Below are 24,588 nucleotides of genomic sequence, written 5' to 3'. Positions count from 1 at the left end.
TGCCTTTAGTGGCTGTGAACTGCCAGAGGGCAGGGCTAGATGGGATAGTGGGAAGAAATCCTTCCCTGGGAGGGTGGGGAGGCCCTGGCACAGGTTGCCCAGAGAAGCTGTGGCTGCCCCTGGATCCCTGGAAGTGTCCAAGGCCAGGCTGGAGCAACCTGGGCTAGTGGGAGGTGTCCCTGCCCATGGCAGGGGGTAGGATTGGATGAGTTTAAGGTCCTTCCAACCCAAACCATTCCATGATCCTGTGATTCTAAGAGATGTGGCATTGCCAAATTTGTAATATTTTTAACATTGATAAATGCATTTTATTATTTTGTCATTCATCAGAGTGGCTGAGAGATGAACTGCAGTCAGAGCTACAGAACCTGGTATTTTAATACAATCAGGGACTTGAAGACCCTTCCACTGGCCAGGTGTTCCTGTCCCCTGCTACCAGCCCTGGTGCTGGTGGCACTGGCTGTCCTGTCTTACAGGATCCTTGTCTTTCCTTACTCCATGCTCAGGATCTACTTAAATCCCCCGAGTCCTCCAAGTGCCAGAAAGGAATTTTCAGCCATTATTTATGTAAAATTCATAAAGTATTTCACAAGATGAAGAAAAGGTGTTTTCTGATGCCTCTGACTCGTTCCAAAAGCTCCTGTGGGGCTGCTCCTCCTTCTCTCAGGGGAGGTTTCAATGTCATCCAGGGATTCCTGGTCACTTCCAGCTTCCCTTTGGTATCAGCCAAGTTCAACAATGTTGTTATTAAGACATGCACAGATGGAACAGGGAGGACTGATTCTTCCCCACAAATGAGCCACAAAACTGGCTCAGGCTGAGCCCATCCCTGGGGGATGTTTGCTTTGTCACATCTGGTTTCTCCTCATCCCATGAGGCTTCAGCTCATCCTCTTGAAAGGCTTTGGCAAAGTCTTGCAGGGACCTCCTACATCTTCATTCCCACTGCTCCATCAGTGAGAGATTTTTGGGAGCATCACAGGAGGAATCTGTTAGAACAGCAGGAGGAATGAGAGAAAAGAAAACTTCCTCTCGAGTTCCTCCCCCTCCATCACACGCTGGGGAAGCTCTCCCTGGGGAGCACCGTGGCTCTCCCTGGGGGTGTGAAGGGGCTGCAGAGCTCAGCTCACAGGGGAGGGGTCCAGGGGCTTGGGAAGGGGGTGTTTATTCCCATCCTGTTGTCCCTTAGCAACAGAGACCCAAACAATTCTCTCCAGGAAAGAGAGAATGGTCTCTCCTGACCCTACCAAGGCTTCCAGCAGCTCCAGCCCTGCAGGGAGCATTAAATTCCTTTCCCTTGTTCCCCAGCCCCATGAATAACCAGCCCTAAACTGCTGGAACAACAACACCTGAGCACCCCAAACCTCCTGCCATCAGCAATAACCCAACCCCCAAGTGCCAGCCTTGAAATAACAGGAAGAGCCTTGATTTCAAAGAATTTTGGATGTCAGCTTGACATCCTGCACGTTACGGAGCAACTCCTTCAAGGCAAACACTTGATTTTCCAAAGTCTTCACGAGACAGCCCAGACAGCCCTCCTGCCAATCCCATGTGGAGCTTGGGAGCTGGTGGGAAGCACAGGATGATTCTGCAGGAGGAATGGTCTCCTTTGGAGTCTCTACCCTTCAGAAGGGTCTCTGGGTGGGACTGGCAGCTGCAGCCAAGTCCTTCTTGGTTCCTTGTGATGTGTGTTTTCCTGGTGTGACCTGCAGCTGAGCTGGAGGTGCTGGAGCACATCCTTGTCCCTGCCACCAGGATCCTGGGGGTTTGTTGCCTCTGCTGAGTTCCACACCTTGGCTCTGCCAGCTGCTGGGAGAGGAGGGAATAGACCTGTTCCACCAAGTCTGACACCTCCCCAAGTGAGCTCCAACTCCCCAGTGAAAGCTCTTAATACCTAATTACAAGAAATGATAATAACAGACTGGATTTATTTCCAGAGCAGGGAAGCCAAACAGCCTCTGGCTACACTGAAATGTCATGAACAAAACAAGTCCAGCTGCTGGTCCCTCTTCTGCCCTGAGGTAACAAAACTGTACAACAGCACAGTGAGGACAGGCTGAGAACCAACAGCAACAAAAATCCTCACAAAGTATCACTTGCTGGTCTTTCTTCAGTGGTTTGTCTCTCAGCACTGGGCACTGATGGATTTCTGATCTCCAGATATCAATACCACGGACAAAACTCCCAAAGCCACTTAGGTTATTATAACATCTCAACATCCCAGAGGATCTCATGGATTGGGCTTGGATTATCACCTTCCAGCAGACCATCAACCTTCATTCTGCTCTACAGGACCTGGGGGTTGTAATTATTAATGAAATTCTGTGTGTTGCTTTGGTAGACACAGAAATGCTTCGAGCCTCACCCTCATCCCAGGCCTTTCCCCATCCTTCACACTGGATCTGAGACAAACCAATTTGTAAAAACTGATTCAATTATCTCTCATTTCCTTTGCTTCCTGTCTCCTGCCAAAGCCAAGCCAGGAAATGAGGACTAATCCCAGGGAGACCTGAGATACCATCAGTCCCCACTCAGACAGCAAGAACACCAGGAGCTGCAGGAGGAAGTTTTGTCCTACCATATTTCATTGTTAGGCAGGTGAGAGATTCCAGGGGAGCTGGAGGACCCTCAGGCACTCACCTGGACTGGTGGGATGAGAACTTTTTAAGCCCTACTTATTTCTAATAACAACAAGGAAGGACCTGGTTGTGAAACACCTGGCAGGAGGCATTAGGTCATCAGTCCTGAATCTGGGAACACCATGATGATCTTTTAGAGCTCCTACAGCCCAAACTGGGTCCCAATCCCACCTGCCCTGCAGCCAGAGCAGGGCTGGACATGGGCTGCAGGCAGGGTCAGGGAGTCATTGCCTCAGGTGGCCCAGATGGGTTCACACCTGATAAAGGAATTGGTGACCAAGTGATTGACTTCCTCCCATCTGGGCAACTCACTGCCCCAGCCCAGGCACCTGGGAGGAGCTTGCTGACTATTCCCACATCTTACAAGCCCACACATCCCTAAGGACCATCCTCCACCATCCTGGATCTCCAGTGAAGTTTCAGCCATCCCATGGTTTTCCAGAGCCACCCAGAGCAGGGTGAGGGGAGTCTCCGGAAGTGTCCCTTCCCACCTCCCTGCTCCTCCCAGAGGCAGCTTCAGAGTCACAATTTCTACCTTTAGCAACTGAAGTAACTCGTGATTTCCCTCTTTTGTTGCTGCAAAAGCCAAGAGGGCCCAGGGAGAGGGAGCTGGATCCTGCTCTCCCTTACACATCATCAACACAGTGACTGAGGCAGCTCCAACCACACGTGCAAAGCCACTGCAGGAGACAGGGCAGCTCCATGGCCAGAGCCCTCCTTCCCCTGATGATGTGTGAGGAGCTGAGCAGAGCCAAACCCTGCTCACAGGACCTACAGCTCAAACCCCCCATCGCTGAACTCGGAACTGAAGAACATTTGATACCTCAATTATTGAGGAGAAAAACTCTGGAAAACCCATAATGCTGTTTTCCCAGGCATTTCTCTGCAACTGGACTTAAAAAAACCACCTCAGCTCTCTCTTAGGGCAGTTGCTTTTAGCTGGGGCATCAGAGAATTGCTGTGCAGAAGTTTCAGGGCATAATGATAATAATAATAAAAACAATAATAATGATGGTGATCGTGATGATAAGAAGAAGAGGAAGAAAAAGAAGAAGAAGAAGAGGAAGAAAAAGAAGAAGGAGAAGGAAGAGGAATAAAGAGAAGGAGAAAAAGAAGGAGAAGGAGGAGAAGAAGAAGAAGAAGAGGAAGAAGGAGATGGGGGAGAAGAAGAAGAAGGAGATGGAGGAGAAGAAGAGGAAGAAGAAGAAAAGAAGAAGAAAGGAGAAGAGGAAGAAGAAGAAAAGAAGAAGAAAGGAGAAGAGGAAGAAGAAGAAGAAGAAAGAGGAAGAAATATTATTTATTGAGCAACTTTATTTAAGTTGCTCTTCTGTAGCTTAAGCAGCATCTGGCTATGACCCAAGCAATCCCTTTCAGAATTCCCTCCGTATTCTCCAGCCGTGGAAAGTCTCACTGAGGTCCTGCTATTTTAGAAACCATTTCTACAGATAGTTTTCCAACTCCAGATAAGAGATCTGTGCCACACCAGTGTTTTCCTGAGCCTCAGGAGCACGTTGCTTCTCACAGGCCCCTCGCTCAGCACACGTGGCTGATCCAGGTCGGGGAGCCCCCACTTTCCAAGGATGCAGCACAACATTCCTGCACGGGCCATGGGATCACTCTGGTCCCTCTGTTCCCAGATATTATGCCCCACTTGTGGGTCAGATCAGAGCCACAAGCAGCAAAGTGGATGGGAAATGAGTCAGTCAGGGATGCAGCCCCTCACAGGGACACACCGGGAGCATGGAATTCTCTCCAAGGAATGTGGAGCTGGTGGGAGGGGGAGACCAGCTCCCAAGTCAGGGGTGGAAAATGCCACGGGTCCAACCACTTCCCCTGGGGGTTGAAAAGGACTGTGAAATAATCCCTCCTTGGAAAGTTTCCCACGGAAATCTCGCCGAGAGGAAAACGTGCCAATGTTTGTGTGTGCAAAGGGCGGAAGGGCCAGGGCTGGGAGGAGGGGAGAGGGTTTAAACAGGATGAAAAATGTATATAGAGGAAAGTCCCCTGAGAGCCCCAAGGGCTGCTGATGACGCTGAAGGGCTTTCACTCGGAGTCTCTGGGTCAGTGCAGAGAGACTGTGACGAATCAGAGCCCTGGGCAGTCCCCAACTACGGGAAGTTCAACCGGGGAAGCGCCGGATTCTGCCCCTGGGATGGGGCAAGCCCAGATGGACTGGGAGTGAGAGGCTGGAAAGCAGGGCTGGGAAGGGCCCTGGGGGTCCTGGTGGGTGCCAGTTGTCCCTGAGTCAGCAGTGCCCTGGCAGCCAGGGGGGACACAATGGAGGGAAGGGATTGAGCCATTGGAGAGTGTCCAAAGGAGGGCAAAGAGATGGGGAAGGGCATGGATTTGAAGGCGTGGGAGGACACTGAGGGCACTCGGTGTGTTCAGCTGGAGCAGAGGAGACTGAGGGGAGACCTCAGTGCACTTCCAACTGCCTGGGCAGGGGCAGAGGAGGGGCAGGGACTGAGCTCTGCTCTGGGGGAGCAGGGACAGCACCCAGGGAACGGCTGGAGCTGTGTCAGGGCAGGCTCAGGTTGGATCTCAGGCAAAGGTTCTTCCCCCAGAGGCTGGTTGGGCACTGCCCAGGCTCCCCAGGGCAGTGGGCACAGCCCCAAGGCTGCCAGAGCTCCAGGAGGGTTTGGCTGATCCTCTGGGGCACAGGGGGTGACTCTTGGGGCTGGGCCTGTGCAGGGCTGAGGGTTGGACTCCACGATCCTTGGGGGTCCCTCCCAGCTCAGTATATTCTGCAATTCCATATGTTCATCCCAAAGCAGGACTGGCTGGAAGCTGTCCCACTGTGACAGTTTTCTCATGGCTCACAAGGAAGGGGCTGGAGATCACAGCTGAACTCCAATGGATCACTGTCTCTGCCCAGCAGCCTGGCTGCTCCCATCAGCTTCCTTTTCTGGGGCAGGATGGAGTGCTGGGAGCCACAATAAGCCCCAAGGAACGTGGGAGAGATCTCTGGGTGCTCTTTTAAGATGAGCTGCCACTGGCAGTGGAGACAAGTTCAAAAGCACATGGTTTGCACAGAAGACCAAACCTACTCAGAGTAACAAGAAACAGGAGAAAGGGAAATGGCCTCAATTTGTGCCAAGGAAGGTCCAGATTGGATATTAGGAACAATTTCTTCATGGAGAGAGTTGTCCTGCCCTGGCACAGCTGCCCAGGGCAGTGGTGGAGTGCCCACTGCTGGGGGGATTTAAAAACCATGTTGATGTGGCACTTGGGGACATGGATTAATGGTGGCCTTGGCTTGCTGACCAATGCTTTCACAGGTAACCCCAGGCTTGGAAGTGCTCTTGGGTCTTGTGAGGGGACTGAATCAGTCAGAGGAGTGGTGGAAGTGATGGTTGAATGGTTGGACTGGATGATTTCAGAGGGCTTTTCCAACCTGAATGATTCTATGATTTTGTACCCAGGGGAGTAAAGACCATTCTCCAGGGATTTCAGGAAAGCCCTTTTTGCACTAACACTTCAGAGAAAGAAGACTGAACCATCCCCTAACTGCCTGCCCAGAACACTTTCTGAGTATACTTTGCATATGTCAAAGGTACCAGTATATCCTGCTCAATTTTGCTGAAACTCAAATATATCCATTTTTATCTCCAGAAGGTTACAAAACCAGCCATCTTTGGTTATCCTACAATTGCAGCACTTCTCCCAAGCCAGGGAGGGACACACACATCAAGTCTCCACATGCCATGTGTGGCTTTGCCTCAGCTGAGGCTCTGCTGGAGGACGTGCTGCCCCTGGAGTTGAGGCAACACTAAACCTTGCAAGGATCCAAGGTGGCTCCTCCTCCGACCCACTCATCTCAGGTAAACACGGAGTGGCAGGAGGCTGCCAACACCACCAGGCTCGGGGGATCTCCATCCAGCCGGGCGTTCCCTCGGTGGGACCATCCGAGCAGGAACCCGGAGCCGCCCGATCCCGGGCCCAGGTCACGAACCCGCTGCTCCAGAGGTGACCTGGGCTGCTGGAGGCTCTGCTGACGTGACTCACCCCTCTGAGGGGAAGGCAGGAAGGCCACAGGGACTGCGTGTGCAGCAATAACTGGCTGCTGTTCCTGCTGACACGTCCTCTGCTCCCCAGCGTTCCCGGCAGGAGTGGGAGACCACGAAGGCCTCTTCTGAAGGAGGGGGGCAGAGTTAGCAGCTATTTTAGCCTGATGCTCCTCACTGAAAGAAATAAAACCTCCCAGAGCTTCAGCAGAGACCCAAGTGTGTTTTGTGCCTGGGGAGCTGTGCTGCAAGCACAGCACAGCAAAGCAGGGTCAGGAATTCCCGTGACTCCTGTGCTGGGAAAGCCAAGCTGGAGGTTGCCAACATTCACAGCAGCTCCCAGGGTATCTCTGGCTCCCAGAGCTCTCCTGTTTTCATAGGCTGTGCCACCTCCAAGTGCCCTTTACAGTGTCTTAGCACTTTCTGAATTTACCAGCAGTGTTAAGGGTGCAGCCATGCAGGAGGGTCACAGTTTTCTTTCTTGGATACTGTGAGGGCTCTTATAAACCTCATAAAACTCACACAGTGACACCCCCCAGAGGGGTGATTTGCACAGGCACAAACACCCTCAGTTCCTAATGAGTGCAACGAGCTGTGCCCATTGCTCAGCACCTCAGAAGGTGCTCTGAGGATGGGCTCAGCTTTGAGCTCAACAAATTTAGATCATCCCAGGAAGAGCTGAATTCATAATAAATTCTCATTCTTAAGGATACTTTGCAGCAACACCAGCATGTGACAGCTCTACAACTCAAAGCTATTCCCAGCCTGGGTCAATGGACTAATTATCCTTTATTTGCGCTGTGACCCTGCATTCTCACACACCTCACTGTGGTTCTCAACATTTTAGGAAAGAAGGAAAACATCCACAAGCCAAGGCAGTAACAGAGCCCTGCACAAAACAACATCCTCCCTTCACTGGCCAGCCTGAATAACCACACACCAAAATACACATTACTTGGCTCTACTGAACTCTGGTGAAAAACCTGCTCAACCTTCAGCCTAAAGTCCCCAGGGCTCCCTTTTCTCTGCTGCATTTCTCCAGCAGCACTTCACCCCATGACACCTGAGCAGGGACCTCCCCAGTGACCAACTCCAGTTCCCTGAGAGCCTCCAGGTCTCTCAGCCCACAGCAGCTCTCCTGCCAAGCAGAGGGGATGGATTCTGGATTTTTGAAGGTCTTTGCTCAGCTCCCATCTGAGAACTTTCTTATTTTACCCAAACCAGTTTGCTGACACCCCTCAGAGCAAAGTTTTGCTGATGACTCCACTCTTGGAAAGACTCTTTGGGCTTGAACCAGCCAGAAGAGCAGTGCAAGTGCTCAGATTCTTGCAACCTTAAAAGACCCATAATTCTGCCATCAAACAGTTTGTTTAAATAAGAATGGCAAGACATTCACAAACGTTGAAAACCATGGGTTTAGTGCTGAGCTGAAACATCTGGGAGAAATATTTGCTCTTTGAAAGCGCCGCTACTGTGCTGCAAACCCAGCCCAGAGCTCCACAAACCCAGCCTAGAGCTCCACAAACCCAGCCCAGAGCTCCCCAAACCCAGCCCAGAGCTCCACAAACCCAGCCCAGAGCCCACAAACCCAGCCCAGAGCTCCACAAACCCAGCCCAGAACTCCACAAACCCCTGTCTGGGGTCTGCAAACCCAGCCCAGAGCTCCACAAACCAGCCATGTCTGGGGTCTGCAAGAAGCCAAAGCACTCAACAAACAAAGGTTTATAAAAACTTGGCTACATGTGATTATTCCCTTATGTCAAACAGGCCAAGTTGGGAATAAAGTTTAGAGACAAGAGCACACAAACACTCAGAAACACAGGAATTTCCAAGAAACCAGGTGAGCACCACCAGAAGAGTTTGGCAAGACCCCGTCATCTCCCCCTCTTCCACCTTAAAAATCTTGTAATTCTTCAGTCTTATCTCCACATCAGTAAGAGCACCAAAGATGACCAGAAAAAATATCTTATTAGGGCACATTCTCCTCTGTCTGAGGTTCTGCAGACCAAGAAACCTGCAGTTACAGTTGGGCTGAGTTAATATTTTTCAACACATACTCCTGAATTTCTCACATGGTTTCTTTCACTAAAGAAACCATGCAGCTGATTCTGTGTAACTGCCTGAGCAGCAGCAGGTCCTCCAGGACAAGGAAATGGCTTTAAACACTTGCAGTGAGTAATCCCAGCTTTTCCTGACTCCTCCAGCCTGGAGAAAATGAGCTGGGCTGGCAGCTGCCTTGGAGCACTCCGGGAGCCAGAGGTCACAGGGCTGAGATTGGCCACAGGCTGGAGATGAATCTGCCTGCAACACATCCCTGGTGAGCAACTCCTCCAACAATGACTACAACTGAAAAGGAAGAGTGGCCTTTGAACACTGAAAAGCAACTTGGGAAGATGGGATATTAAAAAAATCAAGTTTCTATGGAGCCCTGCCCACCACGTCCTTGCAGTTGGATCTTTGCCTCCAGCAGCTCCCTGGGTTTCCGAGCAGCAGCAGCCTCGGCCCAACTCTCTCTGGTCCCACTGGTTTTCTTCCCATCTGTTCCTGCCACGTCCCACAGCCTCTCCAGCCTCTCCCCAGTGTCCCACAGGGAGGAATGACCTCACCTTCCCTCCCCAGCAGTGCTCCTCCCTGGCTTGGGAAGGATGACATTCCCAACCAGCAGAGATCCAGTTACATCCTGGGCTATGTCAGGACGGAGCACAACCCGCTCTCCTTCAGCAACAAACTGGGAAGAACTGGAAAATCTCTCTCAAATGTAGGATCTGGTGCTCACAGTCCCACTGCTCAGGTTTGTAACTCGCTTTACTCAGTCCTTCCCAGCAGCCTCTCTGTCAGTGTGACTCGTGTGCTCACTTCCAAACACGCCAAAAAAGTAAAGCTTTCCCAGAAGTAAAATTTATAATCCAAACTGGGACTGGGAATTGCTTTGTTCCCAGTCCCAGGGACGTGGTTCCCCCCCTGGGTGAGCACCCAGGCAGTGGAATGGATTTCACAGGATGTACACTCCTAAATTCATGTCCTTTTTTGAAAACATGATTTAGTCACTTAACTCGCAGAGCTTTATCATTTCCATCTTTCATAATGTTCCCAAGAATTTCGCATCCCATCTGTCATCACTGGGATTCTCTGGTGGTTGATACTAAAGAGAATTGAAAACCAACATTTGGGAACATGAAAAAAAAAAAACCAAACCACCAAACCAAAAAACACCAAACAGGAATCAAATTAACATCTGCCTTGAGATGAGACCTGTCTCCTCAAAGCAGTGTTTTCATCATTAGGAAGTGACAGAAAAGGAAGGCCCAGAAAGTATTATATTGCCAGAGTCCTCTTCCTGCCATTTGCCTGTGGAGCAAGGATTGAGGAAGAGGCAGACAGGTCTGGGGCTGTCTGTTTGAACCTCAGGTTTCTAATTGATTGCACAGCACTTGGAATCTGTTAGAGGCCTCCTATAAATTACAGTTCTCTATAGGACAGGCTGCCTGCATCTGCAGATGTTGAGAACTGGCTAATCCTGAGTAAATCTGATAAAAATGTTTGCCTTCTCCAATTTTCCAATGAATTAATTGCCGGGATCGTGTCGCTGAATCAATGAAGTGCAAACCCCATACTCTGGATGTTTGCCACGTGAATAGGCCATGAATAATCTGTTAACAAGGAGAGCTTATTATTCCAGACATTTGGCCCACGTCACCCAGAGCCTCAGAATAAGACATTGTGTCATTCCTGGGAATCTGGGATGAGGAAGGACAGCCCAGGTGACCACGGACCTACTGCAGAATTCCACACAAATCCTTCTACATTACCAATTTCCAACCCCTGCCAAGGGAAAGTGTCCAAATGCCTTTTAATAAATTGGAATAATATTGTTTACTCTGAGGACACTGAGGGCAGAGACACCCCTGGAAAGGCAAACCCCAGGAGTGCCATGAAGCTGGTCCCTGGTTCCTGGAAGTGGGACATTTCCCTCTCCTGCATCAGCTCTGACCCTCAGGCTCTTCACTTCTCTGCTGGAGCAACTTGTACCATTCCTGTCTCATCTCACACCCTCCCTCTTTGTTGTGAGAGCTCAGATCTTCCAGCCTGCCCCTCTCCTGCTTGGCTAATTGCCACCTCTTACCTTCCAACCAATTGCCACCTCCCTCCACCCCTCTTCAGCTGCCAAAATTGTCTGTCTGATCAAATCTCTTCCTTTCCACTGGCTTCCCCCTCCCTGTGTGATCAGGGCACTGTGAAATGCTCCTGTCTGTCCCTGTGTCTGCTCTTAAATGTCCTGTTTTGTCCCCTCTCTCATGCCCAGCTCTGCTCTGCCCCCAGCCCTGCACCTTTAGCACTCACTGCCACTTCTGGCCCAAATGTTCTCAGTCCATTTTGGTTTATAACTCTCTGGTATAAAAAGCTTGTCAGCACAGAAGTTACACCCTCAGCCTCTCCTCACCTGGGGTGGCAGGGTCACCTCCCCCAGGGTCACCTTCTCCTCCTCTCAGACCCCATAAATTTGGCCTCACTATGGAGAAACACCCCAGAGTTTTGCACAGGGAGTTTCCTGAGCAAACCCCAGTCCCAGGAATGAGATGGAGCCACACAGGGGGCCAGGAAAGAGGCAGCACATCAGACCTGAGGGATGGTGGGACCAGCCCCAAGGAGAGACAGGAGGTCTGGAGATGGAACCCCCACTGCTGCCATCCCTGACTGTGCTCCCATTCCTGCAAAGGGATGACTTGGGTGCTCTCCAGGGCCACGAGTTTCTGGCAGGGAAGAGGTTCCCCAAGCAAGGCAGGGCTCCCTTTCTGCCTCTTTGCTCACAGTGACCTGAATTCATCTTTCCACTGAAGAAGAAAGGAAAACCCTGCTCTGTCCTACCCCAGGAACCCACTTGTGTGCCCAGCTCAGAGCAGGAGCTGCTTTTCTTTATCTGGACTGATCCTTGGATTTACAAGATGTTAAAAGCAAAGGAATTGCTTGAAAAAAAATGCAGTGATCAGTAGATTTTAAATTCACTGAGTGCTCCAATGGGAGGTGACCAGCCTGGCAGCTGGAACACCCTTCATTCCCCAAATAAGACACAGAAAGGCAGGTGAGTCCTGGCCAGGTACCCCAGGCAGCTGGGCGAGGCAGCAAAGGCATTTTCTTCCTTGATTCCATTTGTTAAGTCTTGATTTGAGCTGAAACCAAACGGGAATTCTTGTCTTTGTGTCACACAGAGAAGATGAAAGTCATGGTGAGGGGAAGAAGGGGCTGGGAAAACCACTGGGAATGCTGGGCTCAGGAAAAGCATCATCCTCCCCCCAGGGACCAAATATGGGCTTCATCCTTTTCCTTCCACATCTCTTCACACCTGATATTTATCAGTACAGAAAAAGAAGAATAGCTAAAGTGGTACAAAATGTAATACTTTTCATCCAGTCTGAAAGAGCTCAAATAAGCAGGAAACAGAGGTCAAAGCAGAGTTACTGGAGGGAGTAGGGATGTGGATAATGTGGAGAAGTGAATCCCACTCAGCAGGGACATGGACAATGTGGAGAAGTGAATCCCATTCAGCCTCTGCTCCACCCTAACCATGTCCCCCAGGAAAAGCCCCTGGGATGGTTCTGTGCATGGGAGGAAGGAAATCCCTGCAGAAAGCTGATCATCCCACACAGGGTCAGGCAGGAAACTGGAGATAACGTTTTTTAATAATTGGCTGTGGGAAATTAGCACCAAGCTCAGGAGCTCTGCCAGCAGGACATGGCAGGGAGGCCTGGATGCACTGGCAGGAATAATTGAGGAAAAATACCAAAGAAAACCAGGCAACAGCCTGGACTAAATCCTTCTGAGTTTGTCAGGTTTCCTGGGAAAGCAGAAATAAGTTGCAGAATGAACCCAATTTGTCAAGTGAAGCAACGAGACAACACAGGAAACGCCAACAATTCCCACTGAGGAATATTAAGACATTTTAAAGGCATAAAATAATCAAGCTCGGGAGGAGCTGAGTGTGTGTGTCCCCTCAGAAACAAGGAAATCAAAGTGTTGACTGGAGAATGACTTATCCAAGAGTCCTGGTGAGTCACAAACCCACCATCCCCAAGTCCAAGCAGCACTTGCTGTCTCCAGGATCTGCTCAGGGGGCCAAGGAACAGCCTGTTCAGGAACTGCTCAGCACAAGCACAGCTGGTGGGGAAGGAAAGCTCTGAGCCTGGGCACATGGGGACATCCTGCCTTTCAGAGCCAAGCCTGGCCACCCATCCCTGCACCCAAAGCACGAGGAGCACAGGGGGCCTCGCCTTGCAAGGGTGTTTTCATCCTGGGGAGGGGATGAGAGAGGAGAGCTGGGAGTGGGGCAGTGCTCACTGACTCAAACGTGCAGGATTTAATGGGATTTTTCACCCCCACCCATAAGGGGAAGCCGAAGGAGGCAGGTGGAATGTGCCTGGTGCTGAGCTGCACTGCACAGACCCTGCAGGGATGCTCAGAACAACTCCCAGGCTGCACATATGGTCACAAAGGCAAGGAAAATATCAATGCTTCAAGCCCAAAGGGACAACATTCCCTGCCCATGGCAGGGGGTGGAATGAGATGATCTTTAAGGTCCCTTCCAACCCAAACCAGGCTGTGATTCCATGATTCCAACATTTGGGATCTTGCACGGAGCTTCAGTTGTGGTTGTACAACCAGGAGCTGCTCCCAGCAGAAACAGTGACCTGGTTTAAAGGGAATAACCTGATGTTATTTCTACATTATCCAAGATCACTCAGACAAGAGCTCCTGGAAGGAGCACCAGCTGTGAGGGGCAGGTCTGGGAACTGGAGCTGGGACAGAGCCACCCCACAGCTTCCCTCTGAAGGGAACCCTTCAGGTCAACATTCCCAGACACACCAGCCCTTATCTAACCTTGTTCAGGGCCAGGCTGGAGCATCCTGGGCTGCTGGAAGGTGTCCCTGCCCATGGCAGGGGGTAGAAGGAGATCTTTCCATTCCCTTCCAGCCCAAACCCCTCTGTGATCCCACAGTAACACATCCCAGCAGTGATTTGAACCCGCTGAAGTGTGCAAAGTTGGAGTCCAGCAAGTTACACTTTGCTTTGTTGCTCCCTGCACTGACTCTGCCCACAAACTTCTCACTTTCCTCCTCTCCCAAGCTCTTGTTTCCTGTTCTCTCCTTGCAGCTCCTAAGCCAAGAAAACATTTCCTGAACAAACCACTGGAAAGAATTGATTTTTCCGTTTTGCTACTCCCTGAGATACCAGGGAAAAACATTTTTTTTTTCAAATTAAATGACAAATTAACAAGAAAAATCCAAATTTTCGTGAAGACCCTATGGGGAGGAAAAAACATTTGCTTCAAGTTGAATTGAAGCTTTTTCTTCCTCTTGGCTTTTAAGCACATTTCAAGGTACGAATACACTGCTTTTCACAGCAAAAAGCCTATATTCTTTTCGAATTGAAAATATTTTTCTCTAGTTGCCATTCTTCTCTCCTGTTATTCCAAAATGCATTTTTCAAGCAGCTTTTCTCACTGCAAACCTGCCTCTTCAAACAATTCCTCCTTTTATCTTGTCAGCACTGGTAAAATTTACAAATCTGTCCTTCCTTAAATTGCCACCCTCTGTCTTGTCTCCTTTGGATGAGCTTTTAAAGCTTTTTAAGCGTTTTTCTTGTGCTATGAAAAGAAAGAGGTGTGTAAATGTCTGTCTCTGAGAGAGACCTTGTGTTCTTTTAATGGACATGAGAAATCAAACACGGAACTGTGCAAAGGAGGATCCTGATGAGCAGGAGGATCCCAACCCTCCAGGGCTACACCCAAACCTCCTGGAAAATCCACCCCAACGTCTCAGAGGGAAATGGGGACTGGCTGCTCTGCTGGGGATTCCTGCAGAGCTGCAGCATCTGCTAAAACACATCTTTTTCCACATGAGCATTACCAAATTCAGGGGATGCTCTTCCCTTTTCCCAAGCTGGTTGATCTTGTTTGGATCTGCCTGGGAAATGGGGACTCAAAGCTCTCCTGCTCTCCATTGCTTGTAAAGTCCTATCTATAAAACAAACAAAAGGTTCCACCTATAAAACCCACCCACTTTGCTATTTAAAAAGTAGGATAAACATAAGCTGACGCTTGAGACTTTAAAATCATGTTTCAGAGAGCAAATTGGCACCTGCAGGACTGGATTTAGTGGGTGATCTAATGGGAGGCAGCCCTGCCCATGGTGGAGGGTTGGAGTGAGATGGTCTTTAAGGTCCCTTCCAATGAAACCATCCTGTGATTCCATGATCCTGTGATTTTCAGAAGGGCTGTGCAGCCCCAGGGCTGCTCAACTGGAGCCCAGCAATGTCTGTTCAGCACTTCCAAAGGCAGGGAAAATTCAGCAACACAACCCCTAAAAATGTTCAAGTTAACACAAAGTGGTCAGTCAGGCACCACCAGCCCCAAGGGGGAAGTTTGGACACCAGTTTCTCCAATTTCTCCCTGCCATGCAAAGCAAACAGTCCCAGGAAAACCCCTTTCACTGCAAAATGCAAATTACAGGAATTCTTTGCTTATATCCAGGAGTGGAGTCAAATGTGACAGGCTGGGGGGGTTCCCCTGGAGAAGAGAAGGCTCCAGGGAGAGCTGAGAGCCCCTGGCAGGGCCTAAAGGGGCTCCAGGAGAGCTGGAGAGGGACTGGGGACAAGGGATGGAGGGACAGGACACGGGGAATGGCTTCCCACTGCCAGAGGGCAGGGATAGATGGGATATTGGGAAGGAATTGTTGTCTGGGAGGGTGGGGAGGCCCTGGCCCAGGTTGCCCAGAGAAGCTGTGGCTGCCCCTGGATCCCTGGAAGTGTCCAAGGCCAGGTTGGAGAAACCTGGGCTAGTGGGAGGTGTCCCTGCCTGTGCCATGGGGTGAACGAGATGGGATTTAATGCCCCTTCCAACCCAAACCAGTCTGGGATTCTGTGATTCCTGTTTAACCCCAGCCCTGCTCCACAGGGATGTGCTCCCGCTGAAGGCACTGCCCTGGGCTGTGAAGGGACTTCACTGCCAGGTCTCAAACAGGTTTGCAGGTAAATTTTGGGCTTGTCCTGTCCAGGAGTTGGACTCAATGATCCTTGTGGGTCTCTTTCAACTCAGGATATTCTGGGATTCTGTGTTAAATGAAGGAGCAGCAGCCCCTTGCTGTCCCTGGTGCAGCTGGATGTGCTGCAGACAGAGCTTTGCTCAGATTCCTCCCTCCCGGGCACCGTGTGTGCTCAAATCAGTGTCTTTGGGATTAACTTTGGAATAACTGACTCCTGTCAAAATAAACATGGAGAATTCTCAGAACTCCCTGAGCAGCAAAGGAAATCCCCTCAGAGAGCAGCTCCAGCACAGGGGTTTGCAGTTACACTGAGAAACTTCTGCTTGTTTAACAGAGAGGTTTCTCTGGGGTAATAAGACCTTTCCAGGGCTGTGCCAGGGATTTTCCACGAGCTTGGTCAGTGGGAGCTGCTCTGGTCATAGACATGGAGTGAGATCACCCCAGAGATCCAACCACAGATCCCAGGGAGTCCTCGGGGTGGGAGCTGGGAGAGGAGCTGGGGGAGGGAGGCTTTCACATCCCCTAATTACCAGTCATGCTCAAATCCCATAAAACAGCCCCAAGGCTTCTCCATTTCCCTTGGAGCAGGGAAAAACTTCTTGCTGGACAGGCTGAGAGGCTCTGTCCTGCCTAAAACCCCACAGGGAGGGAGACAAAGGGAAAAGCCATGTGGCAGCATCCACCTCCAGCCCTGGGGCTCCCCAGGGAATGCCATGGTCAAAGCTCCTGCACCCCCCAGGCACTGGAATGGCACTGGGCAGAAGGGGCTTTGTCCTGAAATCCCAGGTCAGAAGATCCCATGGCTGGGGAACCTACAACTCTTCGTTGGTGAGGACAAAGAGGGAAAGGATTGGATTCCTCCAAGAGTCAGACCAAACCAACAACTGCAGCAGCCTCTGGGTCACAACAGCACTACAAACATCTCTCCTGAAGTTAAAAATTCCCCTTGCTCTGTTTGGATTTGTACACATGGCATGGTGTGAAGGGGAGGTGTTTTTAAGGATACTCTTGTCTGCAATCATAAGGTTACAGCCATAAGTGTTTTTCCCTAAAGTAGGTTAAGAAAAAAGGGAACAGTTTTCTGAAGAGAGCTTTGCTTTTGACACAGTTTCACTGGTTTGGGGGTGTCAGTTCAGGTTAGAGGTCTTTAACCCTCCACATCTTGGTCCTGCTTTCCCTACTGGTTGTAATCAACCAGAGCAACAACCCAACTGCTGGGCCCCATGACAGCACAGGGACTTTGGCTATGAAATAACAGAACATCTATTGACTGAGCCCACCCTAGAGCTCTCAGATTTCCCTGTGGTAATGGCAGTGCACAGCAAACAGGCCCCATCCCCCTGGCAGGACCACGACACCATCCCAGCCCTGACTGGCAGCTCAGGTCGATACCAATCTCTGGTTTCATGCTGTCAGATTTCAGAAGGGACCTGGTGTCTCCAGAGCACCAGAGGGAGTTGGAGAAGGTGACACTGAGGCACCAAGGAATCCCAGCACTTCTCCTGAAGCAGAGCTGCCCAGCTTGACCTTCAAAGATCATTTTCACTGCTCAAAACCACCACAATATCCCTCAGGACAAGGCCAGTGGCTGTTTTGATTGGCTCCTTCAGGAGCACACACATTGACCTGGCTGCTTATGGTTCTCCCAAACACAACCTGAGGAGCCTGTGCAGTGTCCAGCCTGTCTGGAGGGTGTTACATGACTCCAATCTCCCTCAGTCAAGTGCTGGGCTGTGCCCATGGGACAGAGGTCATGCTGCTTGCAGTGGAGACACACTCTCTCTCACAAAATGTCATGACTGCAAGTAAAAAGCCACTCCTGAAATTATGTGAGGAGTGATGTCCAGACTTTGCTCTCTAAGAGGAATTTGTTCTTTAAAAAGGAGTCCAGCAGAAAACTCAGTGGATCCCAACTCCAGTGAGTGTGGAGAAGTCAAGGCAGAACCACACATGTCCCTTCTGAGGTCCCCAAGAAACCAGAGACACTACAAAGGGTTTTCTCTTCATCTCAGGAGGCCAAGGGAGGCAGGTTCTGAACTGGCTGGTAACTCAAGGGGAGCTGAACTTCTCCACCACCCAGGTCCTCCTGACAGCCCCATTGGCCAAACTCCACATGCTGAGATGGCCCCACAGGGACTGAACAACTTCCTCCATGGAAAGAGGGGGGAGGAAAGAAACTGAGCCCAGCACAGCCCAAGCCTGGCTTTACTGAGCCCTGTCCCAAACCCAAGCATGAACTTGGGTCAAGGCTCAAGGAACCTGCAAGCTGCTGTGTCCAAAACACTTCCCGGTGGGAAAACAGGCAAAGGAACCATCCACTTCCACATCCAGGGAGGAGACATCTTCAGATGAGAGAAGGGAAGCCAAGCTGCCCCCAGTGCTCCAAGAGCCTCTGGCAGGTTCATCGGTTCATTCCTTAAAAATGGGCAGTGGGGATGGTGACAGGATGAAATATGGCTTTTCTGGTCTCCCCTGAAAGCCAGGAAATACAATTCCAGCTGGAAGACTGGACAGCAGCAGGGGAAGCAGCAGAGCTGGTCCTGGAAGTGCTGTAAGGAACGTTGCAAAGGGGGAAAGGCAGTGGTGGGACTGGGGAAGCCACAAGACTGTACAGAGGGAAAAGCAAGTGTTGAAAATGGCAGAGAGAAAGGCAAGAGCTCTGAAGAAATAAAAACTGAGGGGAAGAAGGAGCTGAAAGAGCTGCAGCAAGTTCACCTTTTATGGGAACACTTGGATTTCTTCATAATCTCCCTCCTTGGTTGAGGCAACAAAGCATGGGGTGGCTTCAAAAGCTTTGAAACCAACTGCATCCCACTGGAAGGATGGGTCCAGCCAGCAGCAGAGCATGTGAAACCAATAAACAAGGGGGAAAATGAGTCAAGGAGGAAATTTTTATGGGGAAAAAAATAAGGCAGTGAAATAAGATCTTGAGAATGGTGCATTTCTTGTAAAACATTTTCAAGAGATGGCCAGAAAAGGGGGTTGATCCATTTGGGAGCTTGCACGAAGCATTAGGCACCCTGTGGATTCCTCTGCAGGATTGTTCCTTCACTGCAAGAAAAGAGTCCCTTGGTGTGTTCAGCTGGAGCAGAGGAGACTGAGGGGAGACCTCAGTGCAGTTCCAATTCCTGGGCAGGGGCAGAGGAGGGGCAGGGACTGAGCTCTGCTCTGGGGGAGCAGGGACAGCACCCAGGGAACGGCTGGAGCTGTGTCAGGGCAGGCTCAGGTTGGATCTCAGCCAAAGGTTCTTCCCCCAGAGGCTGGTTGGGCACTGCCCAGGCTCCCCAGGGCAGTGGGCACAGCCCCAAGGCTGCCAGAGCTGCAGGAGGGTTTGGCTGATCCTCTGGGGCACAGGGGGGGACTCTTGGGGCTGGGCCTGTGCAGGGCTCAGGGTTGGACAGGATGATCCTTGGGGGTCCCTCCCAGCTCAGCACAGTCTGGGATCCCGTGATCCCTGCAGACACACCTGCTGAGGCTGAACAATTCCACAGGAGAAACCCTGTGGGAACAAGGCCCAGAGCACCAGGTACACACCCTGAGAGAGCAGCCCGTCCCTCCTGCCCCTCAGCAGGGAGTATCTACAGAATTCACACATGAAATGAATCTCTGTGACCTGGGGGGCTCCATCAGTGCCTGTGCTTGGCATTCAGCAGCCACTACATCCTGTGTCCCATCCCAGCTCCAGGAACTCTCCAGTCAAACCCAGCACACGTTCAGGGTGTTCACAGAGTTCCCGGTGCTGCTGTGCAGGAAGCACATTGGAAAAGCTGCTTTATTTCATGTCTGCCATTCAGAAAACGTGGCTTTGCATCCCCTGGGCTGTGCTGGGGGATGCAGACGTGGGAGCACAGGGGTGTGGGGATGCAGCTGGTCTGGGGGGACAGTCAGGGACAGCACTGAGCACCCCCAGCCCTCCCCAGACAGTCTCTGTGAGGGGCAGGGGGTGTTTCAGTCACAGTAATGCTGAACTGCTTTAATCACATCCAGGAAGGAATCCGAGAGTCCCCCTGAACAGCCACAGCTCCAGGACAACCCAGTCAAGGGAAACAGAGGCTTCCCCTGGGTTTAAGGCAATAAACCCCATCTCAGTTCATCCCACAAGTCCCAGCTGCCCCAGGAGGGTGATGGCACCATATTGAGCACATCCAATTTCTCATTCCACTGCTTTCCTGCCGTTCCCTGGCCCCCTCCCTAAATCACTTCAGGTCACAGCCGTGACAGGCTGGCACTGCTTTGGCTCTTTGCATTCACCCCTCACCGTGAGGGATCTAAACCCCAGCTGGGTTTAGATACACAGGCCCTACATCTGGGGGAGAGGTGAGTTCTCCTGGACAAACACTCGGGTTTCCTTTCCCAAAGCAACGTTTTTCCCTTTTGGTTTCTCAGTTTGATCATCTGCTAATGAAATATTTTAAAAGAAAAGCAAATGTCAACCGGTAACAGCAGCAAACCACAACCACTGACTAATTAAAACCTTTTTCTAACACACAGAAACCAAGACCACCCAACGGCAAGAGCAGAGCTGATAAATCCTGCTGGAGATTGCTCACGTCTCTTTGGCCCCCCTTTGCAACACACAGGAAGGATGAACCGTAATTGCATCCCACAAACACACTACTTATTACCTGATTTTTGCATTTTTTAAAGATAAACGGTAGCATTAGACCAGAGCTGAATTCCTGAGGCAGACTCTGAATTACCTGGAGCTGAGATTTAAGAGATACATCAAATTAAGCCCTTGCATCCATTCTGGTTTGAGCTATTTTGGTTGGGTGGGATGAAAATCACATGAATATAACCCTTCTTTTGTTCCCCACCCAAAACCCAGGCATCAGCAAAGATCTCCCCAGATCCTCCTTATAATGGGAATAATCATTAGCAACATCATTTTCAGAAGGCTCTGGAAAGATTAGGATACAGAGAACACCTCTGTCACATCAGAGACAGCTACAAGATGAATTTGTGCTCTTCACCCATCTTCACTCAAACACCCACTCAGAAAAGAGATGGAGGTGATTGCTAACTTAGAGACAGCTCAAAACCAGGGAATTAGTGCAGTCTGGAGTACCTGTGGATCTGGAGGGTCAAGCTTTTACAGTGGCTGCAATCCAACTACCTCTGGCCTTCTGCTCACCTCCACGAGGCACCTGCACTGCCATCACTGTAACCAATAACTCCCACACAGCTGTGACACTCAGAGAGAAATAAATGGGACACTTACCCTCCTTCAAAGATCTTGATCCTGACTGGCTCCCCTCGTTTGGTCACAAGAGCCTCTTCTTCTGCTTTTCCTCTTTTCTCCTCTTCCTTCTCAGCTCTAGTTATATCTTTTCGACCTTCATTAGAAAGGAGCGAAGGCAAATGAACCTATCTCCCCAAAAGAGCAAAACAATCAATGATTACATACAAAATCACTCTAAGACAGACCAAACAGCCTCAGCAAGAGCCAGCAACTCCTGCAGGTGCTGCTCCTGACAGCCAAGGGCAGGAATTGGGACACATTCCTAACAAGCAGATATGCCTCTGGATTTTGGTCGGGTTCTATTTACTGTGACCTGCTATGGGTTTTTAAATCACTCCCTGCATATGGTGGCTCCATATTATCCAACTGGAAAACTGAGGGATAAAGAGAAGTGTCTTGGCTGGGGTGACTCAGTGTGGTGGAGCCATGGACCTCTGTTCCCAAATCCACTGCTCTGTCCTTGGATAATCCTCTCTCCAACATCTACATCTGCAAAGGTCTGGAGAGAAGGCATCTGCAGAATTCAGACACTTAACCTCAACCCCTGGGTTTCCCCCCACATACACACACACTCACACAAAGCTGGACTTCAGCCATCTGGGCTTGACATAAATCACTCGACAGTCGGAGCTCTCGGGTGATTTCCTCTCACCGAAACCCCGTTGCCAAGGGCACAGCACAGAGAAAGCCACAAAACCCACGGGAGAAAATAATCCTCCACCTCCCCACATGTTCCCAGGGTAAAATCTGCTCTTTCACTCTTCAAGTTGCCACCTTGTTTAGGGGGTTTTTGTGTCTAAGCCTTGTTTAGGCCAAGGTTTAAGTCGTGCACTGACAACTCACTTACATGTTGAATGTTCTTTGTTGTAGTAGGTGGACCTAAACATTAGAGCTGCCTCTTTAGCTTTGTACAAAGCAAGGAGAGCATGAAATGTTGGGAATCCTGCCCTTCTGAAGCCCAACAGGACAAATAACAGGGGTCTCCAGAGCTCTGAGGGAGGAAAGCAGGTTGCCTTTCACCCCAGGTCACTTTTTAGACCATTTTTTGTGTTCAATTGAATTACCCATATCCTCACTTTATATATAATACATAAAGAGTTTTTACCAGAGTTTTTAGAGGGATTTTGGCCTGAAAGTCTAAAGCAGAGCTGGTCACCCTTGGCAAGAGTGGCAGCTCTCAAGGGTGACTCACCTGCCCCACCTGAGCCGTCATCTTAAGGGGGATGAATCACCCAAGAGGAGCCTCTTTGTCTCCCGTGGTTACAGGGGAAGCCACAGAGTGAACAGCTCAAATGGAGACATCCAAAATTCCAGCAGGCTGCTGGAACTACCAGGGGATGTTCAGCAGGAGGAGGGGTGGGCTCACTAAAACAGCAGCTTTGCAACCCTGAGGTCAAACACTTCAAACCTGCCCAGCAATTGCAGGAGCTCCACTTGAGGCTCTTTGCCCTTGGGACCAGCTGGTTCAGATCCACAGGTCACACCCACACACCCTCCCTAGATGCCTCCTGGGATGGTCCCTGTCCTGTCCCAGCTCCCCAGATGTGCCCAGCAATTGCTGGAGGAAGGGCAGTGAGGACAGAGCAGAGCCAGGAATCATTTACCAACTGAACAGCTGGAATGGTCTCCAGCTGCTGTCCCTGGGCATGGAGACATCTGGGGGGGAATCAGCGGCAGAGCACCTTCCAAATAAACCTCCTGAGATGAGCAATGCCAGAACATTGCCAGTGACAACCTTCCCAGGGCGGGAATTTTACTGAGGAATACAAAACAATTGACTTTCTAGATGTAGCACGAGGTTTATTTATTGCAACTTTTGAAAGCACAGAACACAGACAGATGAAAGGCACCAGAGAGCCAAAATCATACAGTCACTACTATCCCCTTTTACAATCTCATTGAATTTACAAAGTGTGCAAGCCCAGTACAGTGTATTTATCCATCCCTACATGCAGCTGGTGCCCACAGTCCCTCCAGAATTATCTGCTCAGCAAATCCCACTGGGAATTTAAAACCCAAGTCAAGTATGTAGACAGCACATCCAGGACTAGTGCTTGCTGGGAGCTTCTGCATGCATAATGGTACAAAATATCAGAGCCTTTTGACATCTTCTGCTGTGTTACTGACAACTTAGAGTTACACAAAGAAGTAAATATTGAAGGGAAATAGCTGGAGCAGAGCTAAGTGAACTTTCAGCCTCGGATTGATGCTGCTGCCACACACGTCCTGTTAATCACCCACCACGCCACTTCCTAATCTGTGCCAGCCAGATGTATTTTAAATACTAAACTCAGGATTTCACTCCCACTGATCAGAAATTCTTCCTCTGCTTGGCATGAATTCAAGTTCTCTTCCCTGAAATTACCACACTTCCTGCAAACCACGCTCCAGGCTGGATTTAGGCTCCACCGTTCTCCAGGTGAATTTGGCAGGACAAATTCTCCCTTTTGCAAATTGTCCCATGAAAACCTTGACTTGCACCACCAGTCAGATTAGAGGGGGTTTTTTAAGAGGTTTATGAGCCCTTGGAGCAAATGCATGCATGAAATGTGTATTTTGATGACGAAGGACTGAACCTTCCTGTCTGGAATTTAACCTTTCATTTCAGGGTCTGAGGGTCTCCTGTCTCTGAACACACCCTTGGTGGGCACTTTAGCACCATGTCAAAGAGCAGAGCTCGGAGAAGCACAGGCACTTCTACTGGAGAATGAAATCAAGGGTGGTACAACACCAGTCAGATCAAATCCTTTGAGAAATAGTGCATAAATATCAAGCCTTGGTGTGGTTATTGCACTGCTCAGGTAATTATCTGCCCCTGTGGCCCCAGAAATCTGCCTTTTGGATTTCTGCAGAAGGATGATGGAAATGCTGAATAGAAATAAAGATTTATTGAATCAAAGCAACTCTACTGTGTATTTTAAGACATATTTATAAGCAGCAGCTGCAGCAGCGATTATGATAAATTTAATATTCAGAGTTCATTTCATGATACAGAAATAAAATGAATAATCCATCAATATAAATTGACTTGAGATGAATATCAAATTGCCAAATCTTTAGAGCAATTCTGTTGGCTAATCTACATGAACATGATGTGGATTAAAGGGATCTGTGTGGTTCAGCATTAACCCAGAGGGGTAAATCTGGCCTTAAAACGAGATAAAGAATATTAGGCAGCTCACAGAAGTGTCTTAAAGACTCCTTTGCCCACATGGCCACTGCCATTGGGAGCTCTGCCCCTGTGAGCTGTTTGCCTTGCTCCTCTAAACTCTAAAACCAGGTCTCAAATACCCTCGGAGAGCTGGGAAAGCAGGTGGACAGTTACAGACATGGAATGGACCCCACGACACGGGTGTTTAACAAGACCCCGTGTCTGACCTCCTGAGGCACTTTTAGAAATGTCACTGCATGCCTTCACACTTCTTCAGGGGCCTAAATACACTTGCAAATCTCCCTTTAATATTTTTAAATACTTTTAAGCATGCCTCTCCATGTTCATTAATGTGAGATGAGCAGATGCACAACCAGGCAGAATCCCATTTCCCCAAGGTAATCCTTCCTCATTTAGAACAGGCAAAATGGAGGGAATTAGAACAGCATTTATGAAAAAAAAAAAAAAGAAGAAGAAGAAGTTGTAAAGCTATTTGAAATATCAAGACAAATGCAAAT

At 49.9% G+C, this 24,588-nt stretch overlaps 1 protein-coding gene across 1 annotated transcript in view; it reads right to left on the bottom strand.

The window, feature by feature from the left end:
- Positions 1-24,588, bottom strand: part of HIVEP3 (human immunodeficiency virus type I enhancer binding protein 3) — a 223,320-nt gene that overhangs the window by 33,730 nt on the left and 165,002 nt on the right. Inside the window, exon 6 of the mRNA XM_017830515.1 lies at positions 20,899-21,044. Within this exon, the coding sequence (XP_017686004.1) occupies positions 20,899-21,044 (146 nt within the window). The remainder of the gene's footprint in view (positions 1-20,898; positions 21,045-24,588) is intronic.

Source organism: Lepidothrix coronata, unplaced genomic scaffold (genome assembly GCF_001604755.1).
Source record: "Lepidothrix coronata isolate B3197 unplaced genomic scaffold, Lepidothrix_coronata-1.0 Scaffold180, whole genome shotgun sequence".
In the NCBI taxonomy this organism is placed as follows: Eukaryota; Metazoa; Chordata; class Aves; order Passeriformes; family Pipridae; genus Lepidothrix; species Lepidothrix coronata.
The sequence above is the reverse complement of the archived record's forward strand: the minus strand, read 5'-3'. Positions and strand labels throughout refer to the sequence as shown.